Raw genomic sequence first — 13,570 nt, forward strand, 5'->3', positions numbered from 1 at the left:
CTACTGCTACTTTCGACCCCGGTAACCCAAGATGAAGACTTTTTGCTGATTATTCTGAATTGCCATTGCCACATAAGCTATATACTTTACTGTTCTGACCCCCCTCGTCCCACACCAACACACACTCCGAGCCAGAGATAAGTTACGGCATTTAATTAACAGACAGGTCCTTGGCAGCAAACCGGCAAAGATATGCTTGGGCAGCAATAAACACAGATAAGGCTTGGCAGCAATCCAGCCTGCCAAGCTCACAGTAATGTCCTCCGACATTCAACCCTGCGTTGACTTCTGCAAAGAGAGGCGTGTGCACAAGGAGACTTTTTATAGTCTGGAGAGGAGCCTAATGACCACCAGCTGAGTGCCATTACCTCCTGTAACTGCGCAACTGTTCCTGACGCCTATTAGCTCTTTGATGGCGTGCATCCAGGAACAACTCACTACTGGCGTCTGGCTCACTCTCCCTTGTCTCCTCCCCACTGGTCCAAGGCTCAGGTGCCTGCTGGTGGCCAACCAGCCTCTCTGCACCCTGCTTGGAGTCGGAACTCTGTCCAGGGTCCTCCAGAGCCAACTCAGAGGGTCCCTCGCTGTCGGAGTCTGGTGGCAGCTCCAACGGCTCCTGCTGGGCCACAACACTTTACTACATAGTTTATGCATATGGATGTAATCCCACAGTTGAAACGTATGTGATGGAGATCTGGGGAAGCGCCTCCAGAGCTGGGATACTGTGTTACTATTTCCCTATTGTGCTATTGTGTCTTTCCCACAGACACAAATCAAGAGTACTTACAACTCCTGAATTTCTTAATATTTGCACACACACGTGCAGACACACAAGCACACAACTGCAATATAGCACTTTCAGTAATTTCCTACTTTAGGCATTCATAGCATCTGATTTGGTGGAGGAAATACTGATCACATAATGGCATTAGATATTGTGGCAGGAAGAAGCAGCAGAGAATTTTCCACTTCCCAGCACCATTGCTCTAATCAAAAGCAGACCTCAGTTCCTGCCGTACAGTGTCGATTTCAACTTGTGGTACTGAATACTGCTGAGATTACAGCATTATGGAAAACACCCAGCTCTGTTGTTTATTCCATTCCAAAAATGTGGCTCCGGATGACCAAGCCTGAATTATTTCGCCACCAGTCGGAAAACTTATATGAGAAGCTCCCGTTTTTGTTAGAAGGTAAAAAATAATTACATTCACCGTTTTCTGTGAGGGCTGTGGTTTGAACCCTTAAAAGCTAAGCTCAGAGACACAGTTGATAGCTCAGTGAAGATGTTGATTCAGGGTGAGTTATGCGGAAATATGCAAGAGGCACATTCCAGATTATGGATTGTTGCAAAAAAGATCAAAGTAAAACTGCCAAAACTTTAATACCTTTGCATACACATCTGTAATATTCCAGACAATTCTGATAACCATGTTTGAAAAAAAAAATTTAATAGGTACATTAGAGGAACCCCATTGAGACGTGTAAAATCAAGCATGGCACGGAGAGATTACTAAAACATAATTCTAAAAGTGAGGTTGATTTATCAATGATTTATAGAGCAATCATAGTCACATTTTCATGGAAGGCAGGATATACCACACTTCTGCCTGCTTCACTTAAACCATCTCCATAAGGATAACAAAACAACACAAAAGAAATTTAGTAGGAGATCTTTTTTTTTCTTCTTCTTTCACTGGAGTCAATAATTATTTAACCAAATCCTGTTCTTATATAATTTAGGAATACGGATACATCCATAAAAATAAGGGGTCATAGACATAATCCTTCTCTGTGTGGCTCATGATCAACTTGTAATTCTACCCCATTTTCAGGATCTGCAATAAAAAAATACTACCGGGTTAAAAGTGGGGGGCGGGGGGGGCTTGCTTTTAGCCAAGATGGGAGATCTGTTTTTCTGGTGACATCTGCTGCCTTATTCTAAGACTCCCTGAACCCAGCCTTCCCAAATTAGGTGCTGTCCAGATGGTGACTGAAAATCCTGGAAGTTGAAAAAACCCTTACACATCTGGATTGCACTTAAATTGGGGAAGGGTGCTTTGGGCAATGAACTAGCAAATTTAGGTGTGCTCTGGATTGCAGCTGAATACACTGCTACAAGGGCTTAATTGATCGACCTAAGAAAATTAGACATACAGAATATATGCAGAACTCTGCCAGTAAACACTGCTTAGCCACCTGATTAACATTCAGTTGTCTTGTTTCTTGAAACATTTAACAATCTAAAATATCTGACAAATGTTTTTCTTATCTAATAATGCTAATTAAACAGAATGAGCTCTTACACTGTCAAAAATTACATAGTCATTCTGGAGAGTAGCAATGCCCGTTTTGAAAAGTCGTAATTCAAATTTGTATTATTCATATTTGATTTTCTGCCTGTAAGCTTCAGTGAACTTTATTGTCAGAAAAGCCCTTGAGCAAAACAATAAAAAGGAGTCTATTAGATGCAACCAGGCTTTGGGGGTTAAACAAGAAATTCAAATATAAACGAAGCCATTCTCAACTGTAAAGGTAACTGCGTCTCTCAAGAAAAGGCAAACAATTTCTCTGAAGAATGCCATTCTCCCACTTCTGTTGAACATACTAGACAGAACAGATTAATCTCACCTATCACCACTTTTAATTGATGGGGAGAAGTTACATATGCTCCATGACCCGTTAACAGCAGTCCAGAGAAATCACTCGCATTAGGCCCCAAACTGGGCCCTGCCCAGGGGTTTACTGTCCAAAGTGATGAATAGGGCTCAATTCTCCAGTTCAGCAGCTAATCCAAAAACCCCATTTCCACAGCCTCCGCTACTTCAGGATGAAGCAAGCGGGTGGCTAAACGCTCTATGTCATCTAGGCTCAGCAACCGAAGGCTTCGCTCATAATCCTAGAGAAAGGGAGGAAGGGAAGGGAAGAGAAAGGACTGAATAAAATTGTTGGGCAATGGAAGAAACATTTACAAATAAAAACAGAGAGACAGACACTGACGTGTACATTAATGCAAATACATTTAAAGCAACTGAGGCCGAAATCCTAAAATTCCTGGGAAGATGGTCCAGGAAAGATCCTTTGCATTTCCTCCCCTGAGAACAACTAGGTGGCAGCATCTGACTGATTTTGGCTGACCTTAGAAAGCAAAACAAGACTGAACTTGGTTAGCACTGAAATGGGAAATCACCAAAGAAATACAATGGTTGAGTTACAACCATTTGTTTAGAGATCGTTTGAAGACACAATGGCATCAAAAAAAGCAACTTATGAAGGGTCTTACTTACTTACTTACTTACACTCACACTTACTGTGGTGACTGCATCACCACAGCCACAATTTGGGTGCTTGGTAACCAGCAGGTACTTACAAAACATAAGCTTTGTTCATTCCCACACAGCAAAACCTGGATGTTGTGGATGCTCTGGTGTTGGAACCTGAATGTAGCATTGCTCTGCCATTGTGTGAGCTATCTCATGCTCTACAATTACCTCATTATTATTACCTCACCTCTGGATAAAAAATGGAAGCAGGTTCATGAGTAATTGGGCAGACAATTCTTGCCTGCATACTCTAGTACTGGGTGTCAAACTCAGTTTCATTGAGGGCCACATCAGGGCTGTGGTTGACCTCGAGAGACAGGGCAGGCATGGCTGACCAGGTGGGCGTGGCCAGCCTGATGCCATTCACTGGGCATGATCGCCTGGGTGGGTGTGGTCAGATGGGTGGGCGTGCCAACTTGACGCCACTCCCCAAACTGCTGGCATGTTTCCTCTTTGCATTGGATAGGCTGGGCCAAAGCGACATGGGTAGACCAGGCTGAAGCAACGCGGGCTGCCCCCTTACATTTTCCAGGATGGCCTCACAGGTCGAATCCTACCAGAGTTTGACACCCCTGCTCTAGTAGGTTAAAAGGAACCCAGAAGGTTTCTAAAGGCTGAATCAAGAAGGAAGCAAACAGATTACTTTTCTGCTCTGTAGCAGCACTTCTAATATTTAATACTGAGGTGGGTGACTATATGGCCTTTTTCCTATATTGGGTAGAAAGCAGAGGTGAGTTGCTGCCAGTTCGGCCCGGATTGGGCAAACCGGTAGTAGCGGCAACAGGAGACTCCGCCCACCTGCCCGACGCTTCTGCAAATGTGCACGAGTGCACCTGAACTGGTAGTAAAAAAATTGGCAACCCACCACTGGTAGAAAGATACAAAAAGTAAACATAACACTATTCTTTAAATAGGGTGATAGATTTTAACTCTGTGGAGACCTCAGTTAAAATATGTCTGTTCTGCTATTTTAATCTTCTCAGGCCAGGCATTATGGCTTAGTGCAAACATGCAAGATAAAATTCAGCAATAAGTTCTATATTTGAATAAACTTATTTTTATTTACAATTCTCTCCCTGCCCCCAAATAACACCCCATCTGATTCTCCCCCTTCCCTCCCCCCTGCTTTCCAGTGGACTCGGGACCGATCCCTCTCTTCTTAAGAGGACTGAATTTGCTGAGCCCTTTCAAAACTATTCTAATACCCGTGTAATCTTCTACTCCTGCTACACTGCGGTTATGTTGGCATGCCTACAAACAGAGCTGCACAATGCTATCAGAGTTAGAGATCTTCTCCCCCTACACTTCCATTCATATAGGAAGGAAAATTTACCTTCTGTACCTGCTCCAGCACTTTCTCAGTATCAGCCACGGTGTAATGCCTGCTCAGGACTTGGGCCAGCACGTGCCAAATGGTTGGGCTTTGTGGGAGGCCGGCTCTGCTGCTAGGATCCTCAGGTGATGCCTTCTCCAAAGGCTTGATCACAAGGTTGAGCTTTGACTCTGGTCCAATAGAGTAATCAGACAAACGATGTTCATCTAGGGAAAAAAAAGAAGGGGCTGCTGAGTGGACAAGGGCATAAAGCAATCAATTCAAAGCAGATCTAATAGAGGACACCCTGCACTGATTAAACAAATCTTTATTTCCAGAAGTTTGGCTGCATTACTATGTTGGTGGCGAAAAACACCCAACAGCTTAAGAATGAACACATACCTAAAAATTGTAGATTTTGAGGACCAGAGGCTATTATCACCCTATCTACTTTCTATAATAGTAGACAAGACCTCAGGTCTGAACAAGTGAACTTTCGTTCTCCAAATCCAAATGATATTCTCTTTTAACAATATGGAGTCAGGAAACTGGCTAGTTTTTGCCAAACAGCAAAGCATTTAGTCAGCTGCTTGCCCAGTTTCTAAAAAGAGCAGACATTTGCTATTATTCCATTTCAAAAAAACATATAAACTTCCAAAGGTGAGGCCCCTCTTAATGGGCATTATGAAGTAAATATTTCATGAGAGAATATTTTCCATGCTGTCACAAATATCCAGCCACATAATGACACAGCAGAGTATCATTTGCAACTGACTAATCAGAGGAACCTCTAGTTTTTTCTGAAATATGCTGACAGCCCGTAGAACTCAGTGCTGTACAGTACAGATCCAAATTAATAAGGACAGCTGGATATTAAAAAGAACCATACAAAAACCTATGTAATCAGAGTAACTTAATAGGATGTTTTGAACGGAAAGAAAGGCAAATCTCAAGCTATGTAGCAAAAATTTTAATCACAGATAAAAGCTTTGCATGGAAAGTAAGATTACAAACACCACCAGTTCTCTTACACATACCTCAACACAAATAGAATTTAATATTTTTATGAATACATATAAACTATAAAAAAAGTTTTTATAGAAACTACATAAACATCAAATGTTTGCATGGATTGCTACAAACTACAATGTAAACCAGGGATCATCAAGATAGATCTGTATTCTTGCTACGATACAGTACTGTAGAATCCAGAAGTATTTAGAGGACGGTTAAAATACTGCAAGTCAAGAGGGCAGATGTGATAGTAACATTCAAACTCTGCCGGTTTTTTTTTTTTTAATGTGCATCATTGGTGCAACACAAAAAAGTAGGCAGAGCTTCAATTGTACTTGCACAACCATCATCTGACCTCTTTGGCCACACTCAATTTATAGGAAAATAGAAGAACTATCAGGTCAAGTTGCATTGGTACATTTTTGCGACTGGCAGAAAGTGGGAGCTTTCTCCCCTAAACCTGCGGAATTGTCTGCTAGTTTCTCTCATATCTCTTGTCAAACTGGGCGTCATTCCTCTTAATGAATTTATTTTTGAGATGTCTTCTAGGCTTTTTTACTTGCTACCCAGAGGTGGGTTCCTACCAGTTCGCACCTATTCGGTAGAACCAGTTCGTCAAATCTACCGAACCGGTTAGAAGAGGTTCCACCAGTGGATCCGGAAAGCAGGCCACGCCTACAGGAGAGGTTCCAAAGATTTTTTGAAACCCACCACTGGTCCTTGGATATGATTATTCTGCACTATCATGCTCATATTTATAAAACTCAGTGCCTCTGTGAAAGGTAAGGATGACTACTGCGTTTGTGGTGCAATCAGAACATTGCGTGTGTCGAAGTTGTTTTAACGCAAACCAAAGATGCCTTTTAAAAAACAAGTTTACATCATATTCTTATGCATGCCAGTGCTGTGTGTGAGGTAATTTAAGGTGGTTCTGACAAGTGTCGTCGGCATCTTCATATCCAGTCACATGGCCGGCAAGCCACTCCCATCCGGTCACATGGGTGGCAAGCCACTCCCACAAAGGAGGCCACACCCACAGAGTAGGTTCGAACAATTTTTGAAACCCACCACTATTGCTACTTTGGATGAACCTGATTGCCCTCTCTGTATCACCAACTGCCTTATGATTAACCATTCAGCACCCACCTGCCAGAGCTTTGCCTTTGAAAAGCAAGCGCTGTTGAGAGATTGGGACATTCAGCTTTTCCGAAACAAGACGCTTGAGAGAGGAGATGCGCTCATCAGGAGAGACCTGAGAAGGGAGAATGTTGTGTGGTGAGACTTGACTTACAAAGAGTGCATCTCAATTTTGTACTTCAAAGAATACAAAACCAAAAAACTGAAAGATAGATTTGAGTAATACTTTTTCCACTCCTGCTAGAACCTCTAGCAATATATACAGCTTAAGGATACCTATCTTCCAGCAACTAGCCTAGTAAGTTTTCCCCATTAGAAAACTACTGGAAAAGGAATAATTTTACTTTGCATTTAATTTATGGCTGCAAATTTCCCCCCCACTCATAGAGTTGAGGTTAGCACATAGAACATTAGCAAATCCAGCTTTTTTTTTAGTATAGACATTTTCTGCAGAGCATATCCAACATCTGTTAAATATTATTGGTGCTTTTCAACTTAAACCCCTGGTTACATCCTTTCTGTGGGAGAAAAATGCAAATTATGATTTGGAAATTCATGGATGAAATTTCATTGCTCATTAAATATTGCAAACACTATTGCATTTAGCCTCTGGCTGTTCCCTACCCACTCCAAATCTCTTTTATTGACGGTAACAAGGATATGATCTTCCCTTGAACAACTGGAGCAAGAACCTTAGAGAGCATACGCATGAAATTCTTAGTTAAAGAATAGTGCAAAAAAATATTTGAATCAGTGGTGAGATTCACTTATCTTCGCTACTGGTTTACAAATGTGAGCTATGCTGGTACATGCTACCTTCTGCACATGCGCAGAAGGTCATGCATTACGTTGGGGCAGGTGGGCGGAGCCCCCAGCACCCACCGCTACTGGTTCACCCGAACCGGTACGAACCGGCAGAATATCACTAGTGATTTGAATACTTCAATATGAAATACTTTGTACTCAAGTTTGGTTAAAACTATGAAGATGAAAACTGTATCTGCCTTGGTCAAAGTAAGCAAATTTGAACCTGACCAAAGTTACATAAACTCCATGATTTTATTTCAAACAATGACATAACTTAAAGTCCTCTACTTATTAAGAGTGGAGTTTACAAGAGATTCAAAACCTAGTTCATGGAAAATCTATGGCGTTTGATTCTACAGATCTCAAAGGAGTTAAAATAATATGCAGGTAAATCGACTACAATTGAGCCCAAAATTTCTGTTAAGTGAGACATTTGTTAAGTGAGTTTTGCCCCACTTTACGGCCTTTCTTGCCACAGTTGTTAAGTGAATTACTGTAATTGATAAGCTAGTAACCCAGTTGTTAAGTGAATCTGGCTTCCCCTTTGACTTTGCTTGTCAGAAGGTCGCCAAAGGTGATAACAGTCATAAATAAGAACCAGTTGCCAAGCAACTGAATTTTGATCACATGCTCATGGGGGGATGCTGCAAATGTGAAAAGCGGTCATAAGTCACATTTTTCAGTGCCGTTATAACTTTGAACCACCACTAAACAAACTGTTGTCGAGGTCTACCTGTAGGTAAATGTGATTTCAAATTCACGGAGTGTGTGTTTGTGTGTAATATTTTGTTATTCTATTTTTAATTGCTGTAAGCTCCCCATCACGTATTTGAGATGACCAACTATAAAAGCTGAAAATCACACTATCTATCTATCTATCTATCTATCTATCTATCTATCTATCTATCTATCTATCTATCATCGATCTATCATCTATCTATCATCTATCTATCTATCATCTATCTATCATCTATCTATCTTCTACCTATCTATCTTCTACCTATCTATCATCTATCATCTATCTATCATCTACCTATCTATCTTCTACCTATCTATCTTCTACCTATCTATCATCTACCTATCATTGATCTATCATCGATCTCTCTCTCTCTCTATCATCTATCTATCTATCTATCTATCTATCTATCTATCTATCTATCTATCATCTACCTATCTATCTATCTATCTATCTATCTATTCATCTACCTATCTATTCATCTACCTATCTATCATCTACCTACCTACCATCTATCTATCTATCTATCATCTATCATCTACCTATCATCTATCTACCTATCATCGATCTATCATCTACCTATCATCTACCTATCTATCTTCTACCTACCTACCTACCTACCTACCTACCTATCTATCACCTATCTATCTATCTATCTATCTATCTATCTATCTATCTATCTATCTATCTATCTATCTATCTATCTATTCATCTATCTATCTATCATCTACCTACCTACCATCCATCCATCCATCCATCCATCATCTATCTATCACTGGCTGCTAGTCATAATGGCTGCCTACCCTCTTTTGAATCCCTGCTTCTGGGCCACACAAACCAGAGAGTGGATTTACCAGCCTATCTAGTTGAAAATAGTGGGAATAGGACGGGGGGGGGGGGGTTGCCTGCCTCTTCTGAAGGCCTGAGATGCAGGGAGTAAATAATGCATTAATGTCACCCACCCTGCAAATCCAGGCCAGACTGGGTGCCTCGATTAGGTCCTCCTGGGAGGTTTTTAATCCGCCATGTCCAGCTCTGGCACCAGCTGGGCGGGCCAAACTACCCCGAGACGAGCAGGAGCTGCCTGGCCTTGGGAAGGAAAGGCTCCCTTAGGAGATCCAGGGAGGGTCTTCTCTGCTTGGCCCTTCCAGGAAGAACCCAAGAAACCCCACGGCAAAGGGAGGAGCGGAGAAAAGGACCGAGGCCCAGAAGGAGCCGCTGCCCCGGGAACAGCGGAAGCGTCGATCGCCCTACCTGCCCGGCCCGGCCCAAGGCCCAAGGGGAGGCCGGGCCCTTCAGGAAGCCCCCTCCCTCTGCCCTCGGGAGAACCGCAAGCCCCCACCGCCGACCCGCCTCGACCCCGACCCCGGCCCCGGCGAATAAAGAAGGGCTACCTGGAGGCTGCATTCCCGGCCCTGGAGCGCCTTCACCGTAAGTAACATCTCGGGATCCCGCAGCTCTGGAAGCCAAGCGGCCCCTTTAAGAGAATCATAGACAACTACAGGAACAACCCAAAACAGAGCGGTCCAGTAGGAGGGTCAACACAACGCATTCCCTAGCCTAGGCGGAGAAAAAAAAACCCGACCTCCTATCTCTACGAGAGTCACACGTCAGAGTATCATAGAGAGACGGGAAGGAGAGGAGACTCTGAGTCTCTATGGTCGGAAATAGAACTTCGGAGAGCATTAAGCCGACCGGAAAGCTGAAAAGCCAACTAAGCGAGAGTATGTCACATGCTCCGAAGTGATTAACCATAGAGAGGAAGTCATAGTGTTAGAACTTATTCAAGTGTCAGGGTTGCTTGTACTGTATAGTGAGAATATTGCAAGGTAGAGTGTAGAACATCAAGATAGAGAATCTCCTTTACATTAAGCCTCAGGCAGCGTTCCGACGATATTAATGAAATTTGGGGGTTTTAGTTAGGACAATTTAAAAAATCTGCCACACGTGGAGCAACGTGAGAATTAGTATGTAGGAGTTAATGGGGGGAAAAAGGTTAGCAAAATTATTAGTCTTCTTTCATTTATGTGTGTAAGATATTTAGATTTCCTTTATCCAAGCAACCAAAAAAGAAGCAAATATATAATTTTGATCATCTATTTTCCAAAACCTTCTATGTGGCTATCCTTAGGAATGCTCTTTATTTTTAAAGCTAGAGCTAAAAATGATTCAATGCGTAAAATTTTTCGAGATGTAATTTATACTTGAGACCCTGTTTTTCTAGCCCAGGGCTAGAAATAGTCCCATATCTGTAGTATCTCACCTGATTCTGATGACAAAATCAGATTCATGGGTCATCAGCACATTGGGAGCACACAACCCCAAACTGTCTGGTATCCTTACCTAGTGGCTTATGTAGATGCTGAACAGCATGGGTGTTAACTCAGAACCCCCTTGTGGTCAAAGGGCCTGGTAAAGTACTCTAAAAGCCACCCTCTGGAGATGACTGGACACAGACTGGATACAGGTGGTTAATAATTGAAGAATAGTTCTTCGACTCCAGCTCTAAACTCCACAATTGATGCTATCAAAAGCCACAGGAAGTCCATAAGGATGGACAATTACATTCTCCATCTTCCCCAGAGTAGATCATCTGTCCAAATACTTAAGGCAGTTTTCAGTGCCAAAACCCAACTTGAAAATTGACTAAAATGAGTCTGGATAATCCATATCGTTCAAGAACAAATGATTTGCCACTGTCCTTTCAAATACCTTACCCAAGAAGAGGATATTTGCAGCTGAGCAATAATTCTCTACCTCCTGACCCATAATTACTTTTATCTATTATATTGTAGAATAGGTCATATGCTTTGTAACAAAGTTATTCATTTGTGTAAGTAATTTGTTTTTCTATTTTGTATATTATATGTTCTTGCTAATAACTTGAGCTATTTTTATTTTATTTTCCAGATTCCCCATTGTAAGTGGGACATACAGTATATTGCCAAAAGTATTCGCTCACCTATCCACATACTCCGACTCAGTTGTGAGCGAATACTTTTGGCAATATAGTGTATCATTTTAGCTTGATGGAACAAGGTATCCTAGGTAGATTCATCCAGTTCACAGATGGATCTACTGTAGATCTACTGTAGCTTTGGTTAATTAAAAGAACAAAATCATCAGAATGGATTTATGCTGACTGACTTCAGTGTCACTTAAAAATATCTAACTTTCTCTGCGTCTGAATTGTTTGAAATTTCTTTTCCCTGATTGCCTAATGTAATTCAGTGAGTCATAGACTATTATGTACAAATCATACCACACAGAGAAATACAATGTCTATGTTGGTAAACCAATTAACAACAACTATATTTATTGAGCCAAGGAGAGGAAGGTGATGATGAAAGAAATGTCCTTCTGGGTTTGGCTCCAAGTGGGGAAAAGACACTGGAGACATGGAGGTTGCTTGGAAAGATGGTTTATTGTTGGACAGGGCCACATGACTTGAGCCCTGAACAGAAAAGGTGATCACATGCTTCGATGTAGGTGGAGAAGAAGAGAAAAAGCTGAGGAAGGGGCTTGCTAGGCTTCTTATAACCTGTTTAGTCCCACCCCTCTGTTTCCTGTTCCTGTGTAAGAAATGTATTCTGATTGGTTGTCAGACTCCCATGGTGCCATGCAGGGGGCTACTCTCTAGGCTGTTTTGAATCCAGGTATGAGTTCTCAGATGCCATGTGGAGACCTGAGTAAAAGGCCAATATTATCATGTCTTTCTGTAGCTGCTGCTGAAGTCTTTATTATGTAAAGTGGGCTAGCCTGGCCGTCTTAATGGCCCATTAACCAGTGGGGTTGGGCAGGAAGCTACAGCCAACTATTCTGTCTTTTAAAACATGTTTCTTTCTTTTCATATCCAGAGAAATATTCTGCCTTTTCAATATTTCCTAGGATATTTCATTTTTCTGGGAGAGGGCTGGATGATAACTTCCCACAGTGAAAACACATAATTTTGAAAAAGAGAAGCAATAAGATCGAACTACAGAATCCATGCAACATTGTCTTCATTATAGAATGCCAGATTATCCCTCTCAGTGGAATAGCTTCTTGCTTCATTACATATATAACAATACTCTCCCACTTATACAGCAGCAGCCATCAAAAATATTGGTGAATAAAGACTGGTGCTATGAGTTAGCTTCCATCACAACATGCTGTACTGCTTCAAAAAGGAAAAGCCGGTGTCTCCAACCAACCTTTTATTTTGGAGGCAAGGATTCAAAATCTGCTTTTACTTCCCTGCCAAAGGAAGGATGAGGATTTACACCAGTGCATTGATACAGCAGCAGCAACAGCCCAAGGAGAAGGAGCAGAAGTAATATATATATATATATATGGCTCCATTTAACATTTGATTGTTCAGTCAGCCTCAGTCTTTTTTCACAGTCTTTTTGAGAAAGTGTTTTTCACAGGTACACAATATTTATTGCCACATTAAAAAAAATAATCTCTATCCATTTAATCCCAGCAGAGAGAGGCAACGAGGATCTCCCAGCTATCTGCATCAGGACATTAATGTGGTGAAATAGTTCAGATTCTATGTAGAGGAGATAACTCTGAATCTAAGGTATATAGATACACTTTATTTCAAATTGGATCGCCTTTCTATTTTTTGCTACTCAAGGTAGCTGAAGTAATTTTTTTTAAAAAAGCATACATTCTGCGGGACAAAAAAAAAGAGGAGGAGAAACCCCTACCTGCTTTCTTAAAGTGATTGTATTTCTCAGGAAATATGGAGGGTGGCTAATTCCTCTACACAAGGTTTCAGGAAATTATGGCATAGGCCAATTGCCACGGGGCTGTTCTTACCCAACTCCCTGGTCACCTATGAGACTCACCAGTGGTGGGTTTCAAAAATTGTTGGAACCTCCTCTGTGGGTGTGGCCTCCTTTGTGGGAGTGGCTTGCCACCCATGTGACCGGATATGAAATTATGAATTAGTACTTAGGTCGGTCCAAGTAGCTATTCAGAAACTCTGGTATTGAAGCATGCAAGTCTTAAAGCTGTCAAGTTACAAGATCCTTGCCAGTGGTGGGTTTCAAACAATTTTTGGAACCTCTTCTGTAGGTGTGGCCTGCTTTCCGGGTCCACTGGTGGAACATCTTCTAACCGGTTGGGTAGATTTGACGAACCGGTTCTACCAAATAGGTGCGAACTGGTAGGAACCCACCTCTGAGACTCACTCATAACAACCTTTCTTCGTTTGCCCAACCAGTGCTACTAGGCATTATCCAGGGAGGTTTCACC

The 13,570-nt window shown here is 41.8% G+C and overlaps 1 protein-coding gene across 2 annotated transcripts; it reads right to left on the reverse strand.

Annotated features, from left to right (window-relative positions):
• Positions 1-1,362: 1,362 nt before the first annotated feature.
• UBL4A (ubiquitin like 4A) lies at positions 1,363-9,895 on the reverse strand. 2 transcript variants are annotated; one of them, XM_032211555.1, is made up of 4 exons: positions 9,721-9,895; positions 6,793-6,898; positions 4,663-4,859; positions 1,363-2,896 (listed from the first exon to the last, which is right to left on the reverse strand). In XM_032211555.1, the coding sequence occupies exons 1-4, from the start codon at positions 9,766-9,768 to the stop codon at positions 2,786-2,788; spliced, it is 462 nt and encodes a 153-aa protein (XP_032067446.1). In that variant the 5' UTR covers positions 9,769-9,895; the 3' UTR covers positions 1,363-2,785. The 2 variants fall into 2 exon arrangements, with proteins under 2 accessions (XP_032067446.1, XP_032067445.1); XM_032211554.1 differs by having other exon boundaries at positions 4,654-4,859; positions 9,721-9,889.
• Positions 9,896-13,570: the final 3,675 nt, after the last annotated feature.

The sequence above is a fragment of the Thamnophis elegans genome, chromosome 2, assembly GCF_009769535.1.
Source record: "Thamnophis elegans isolate rThaEle1 chromosome 2, rThaEle1.pri, whole genome shotgun sequence".
Taxonomy (NCBI): Eukaryota; Metazoa; Chordata; class Lepidosauria; order Squamata; family Colubridae; genus Thamnophis; species Thamnophis elegans.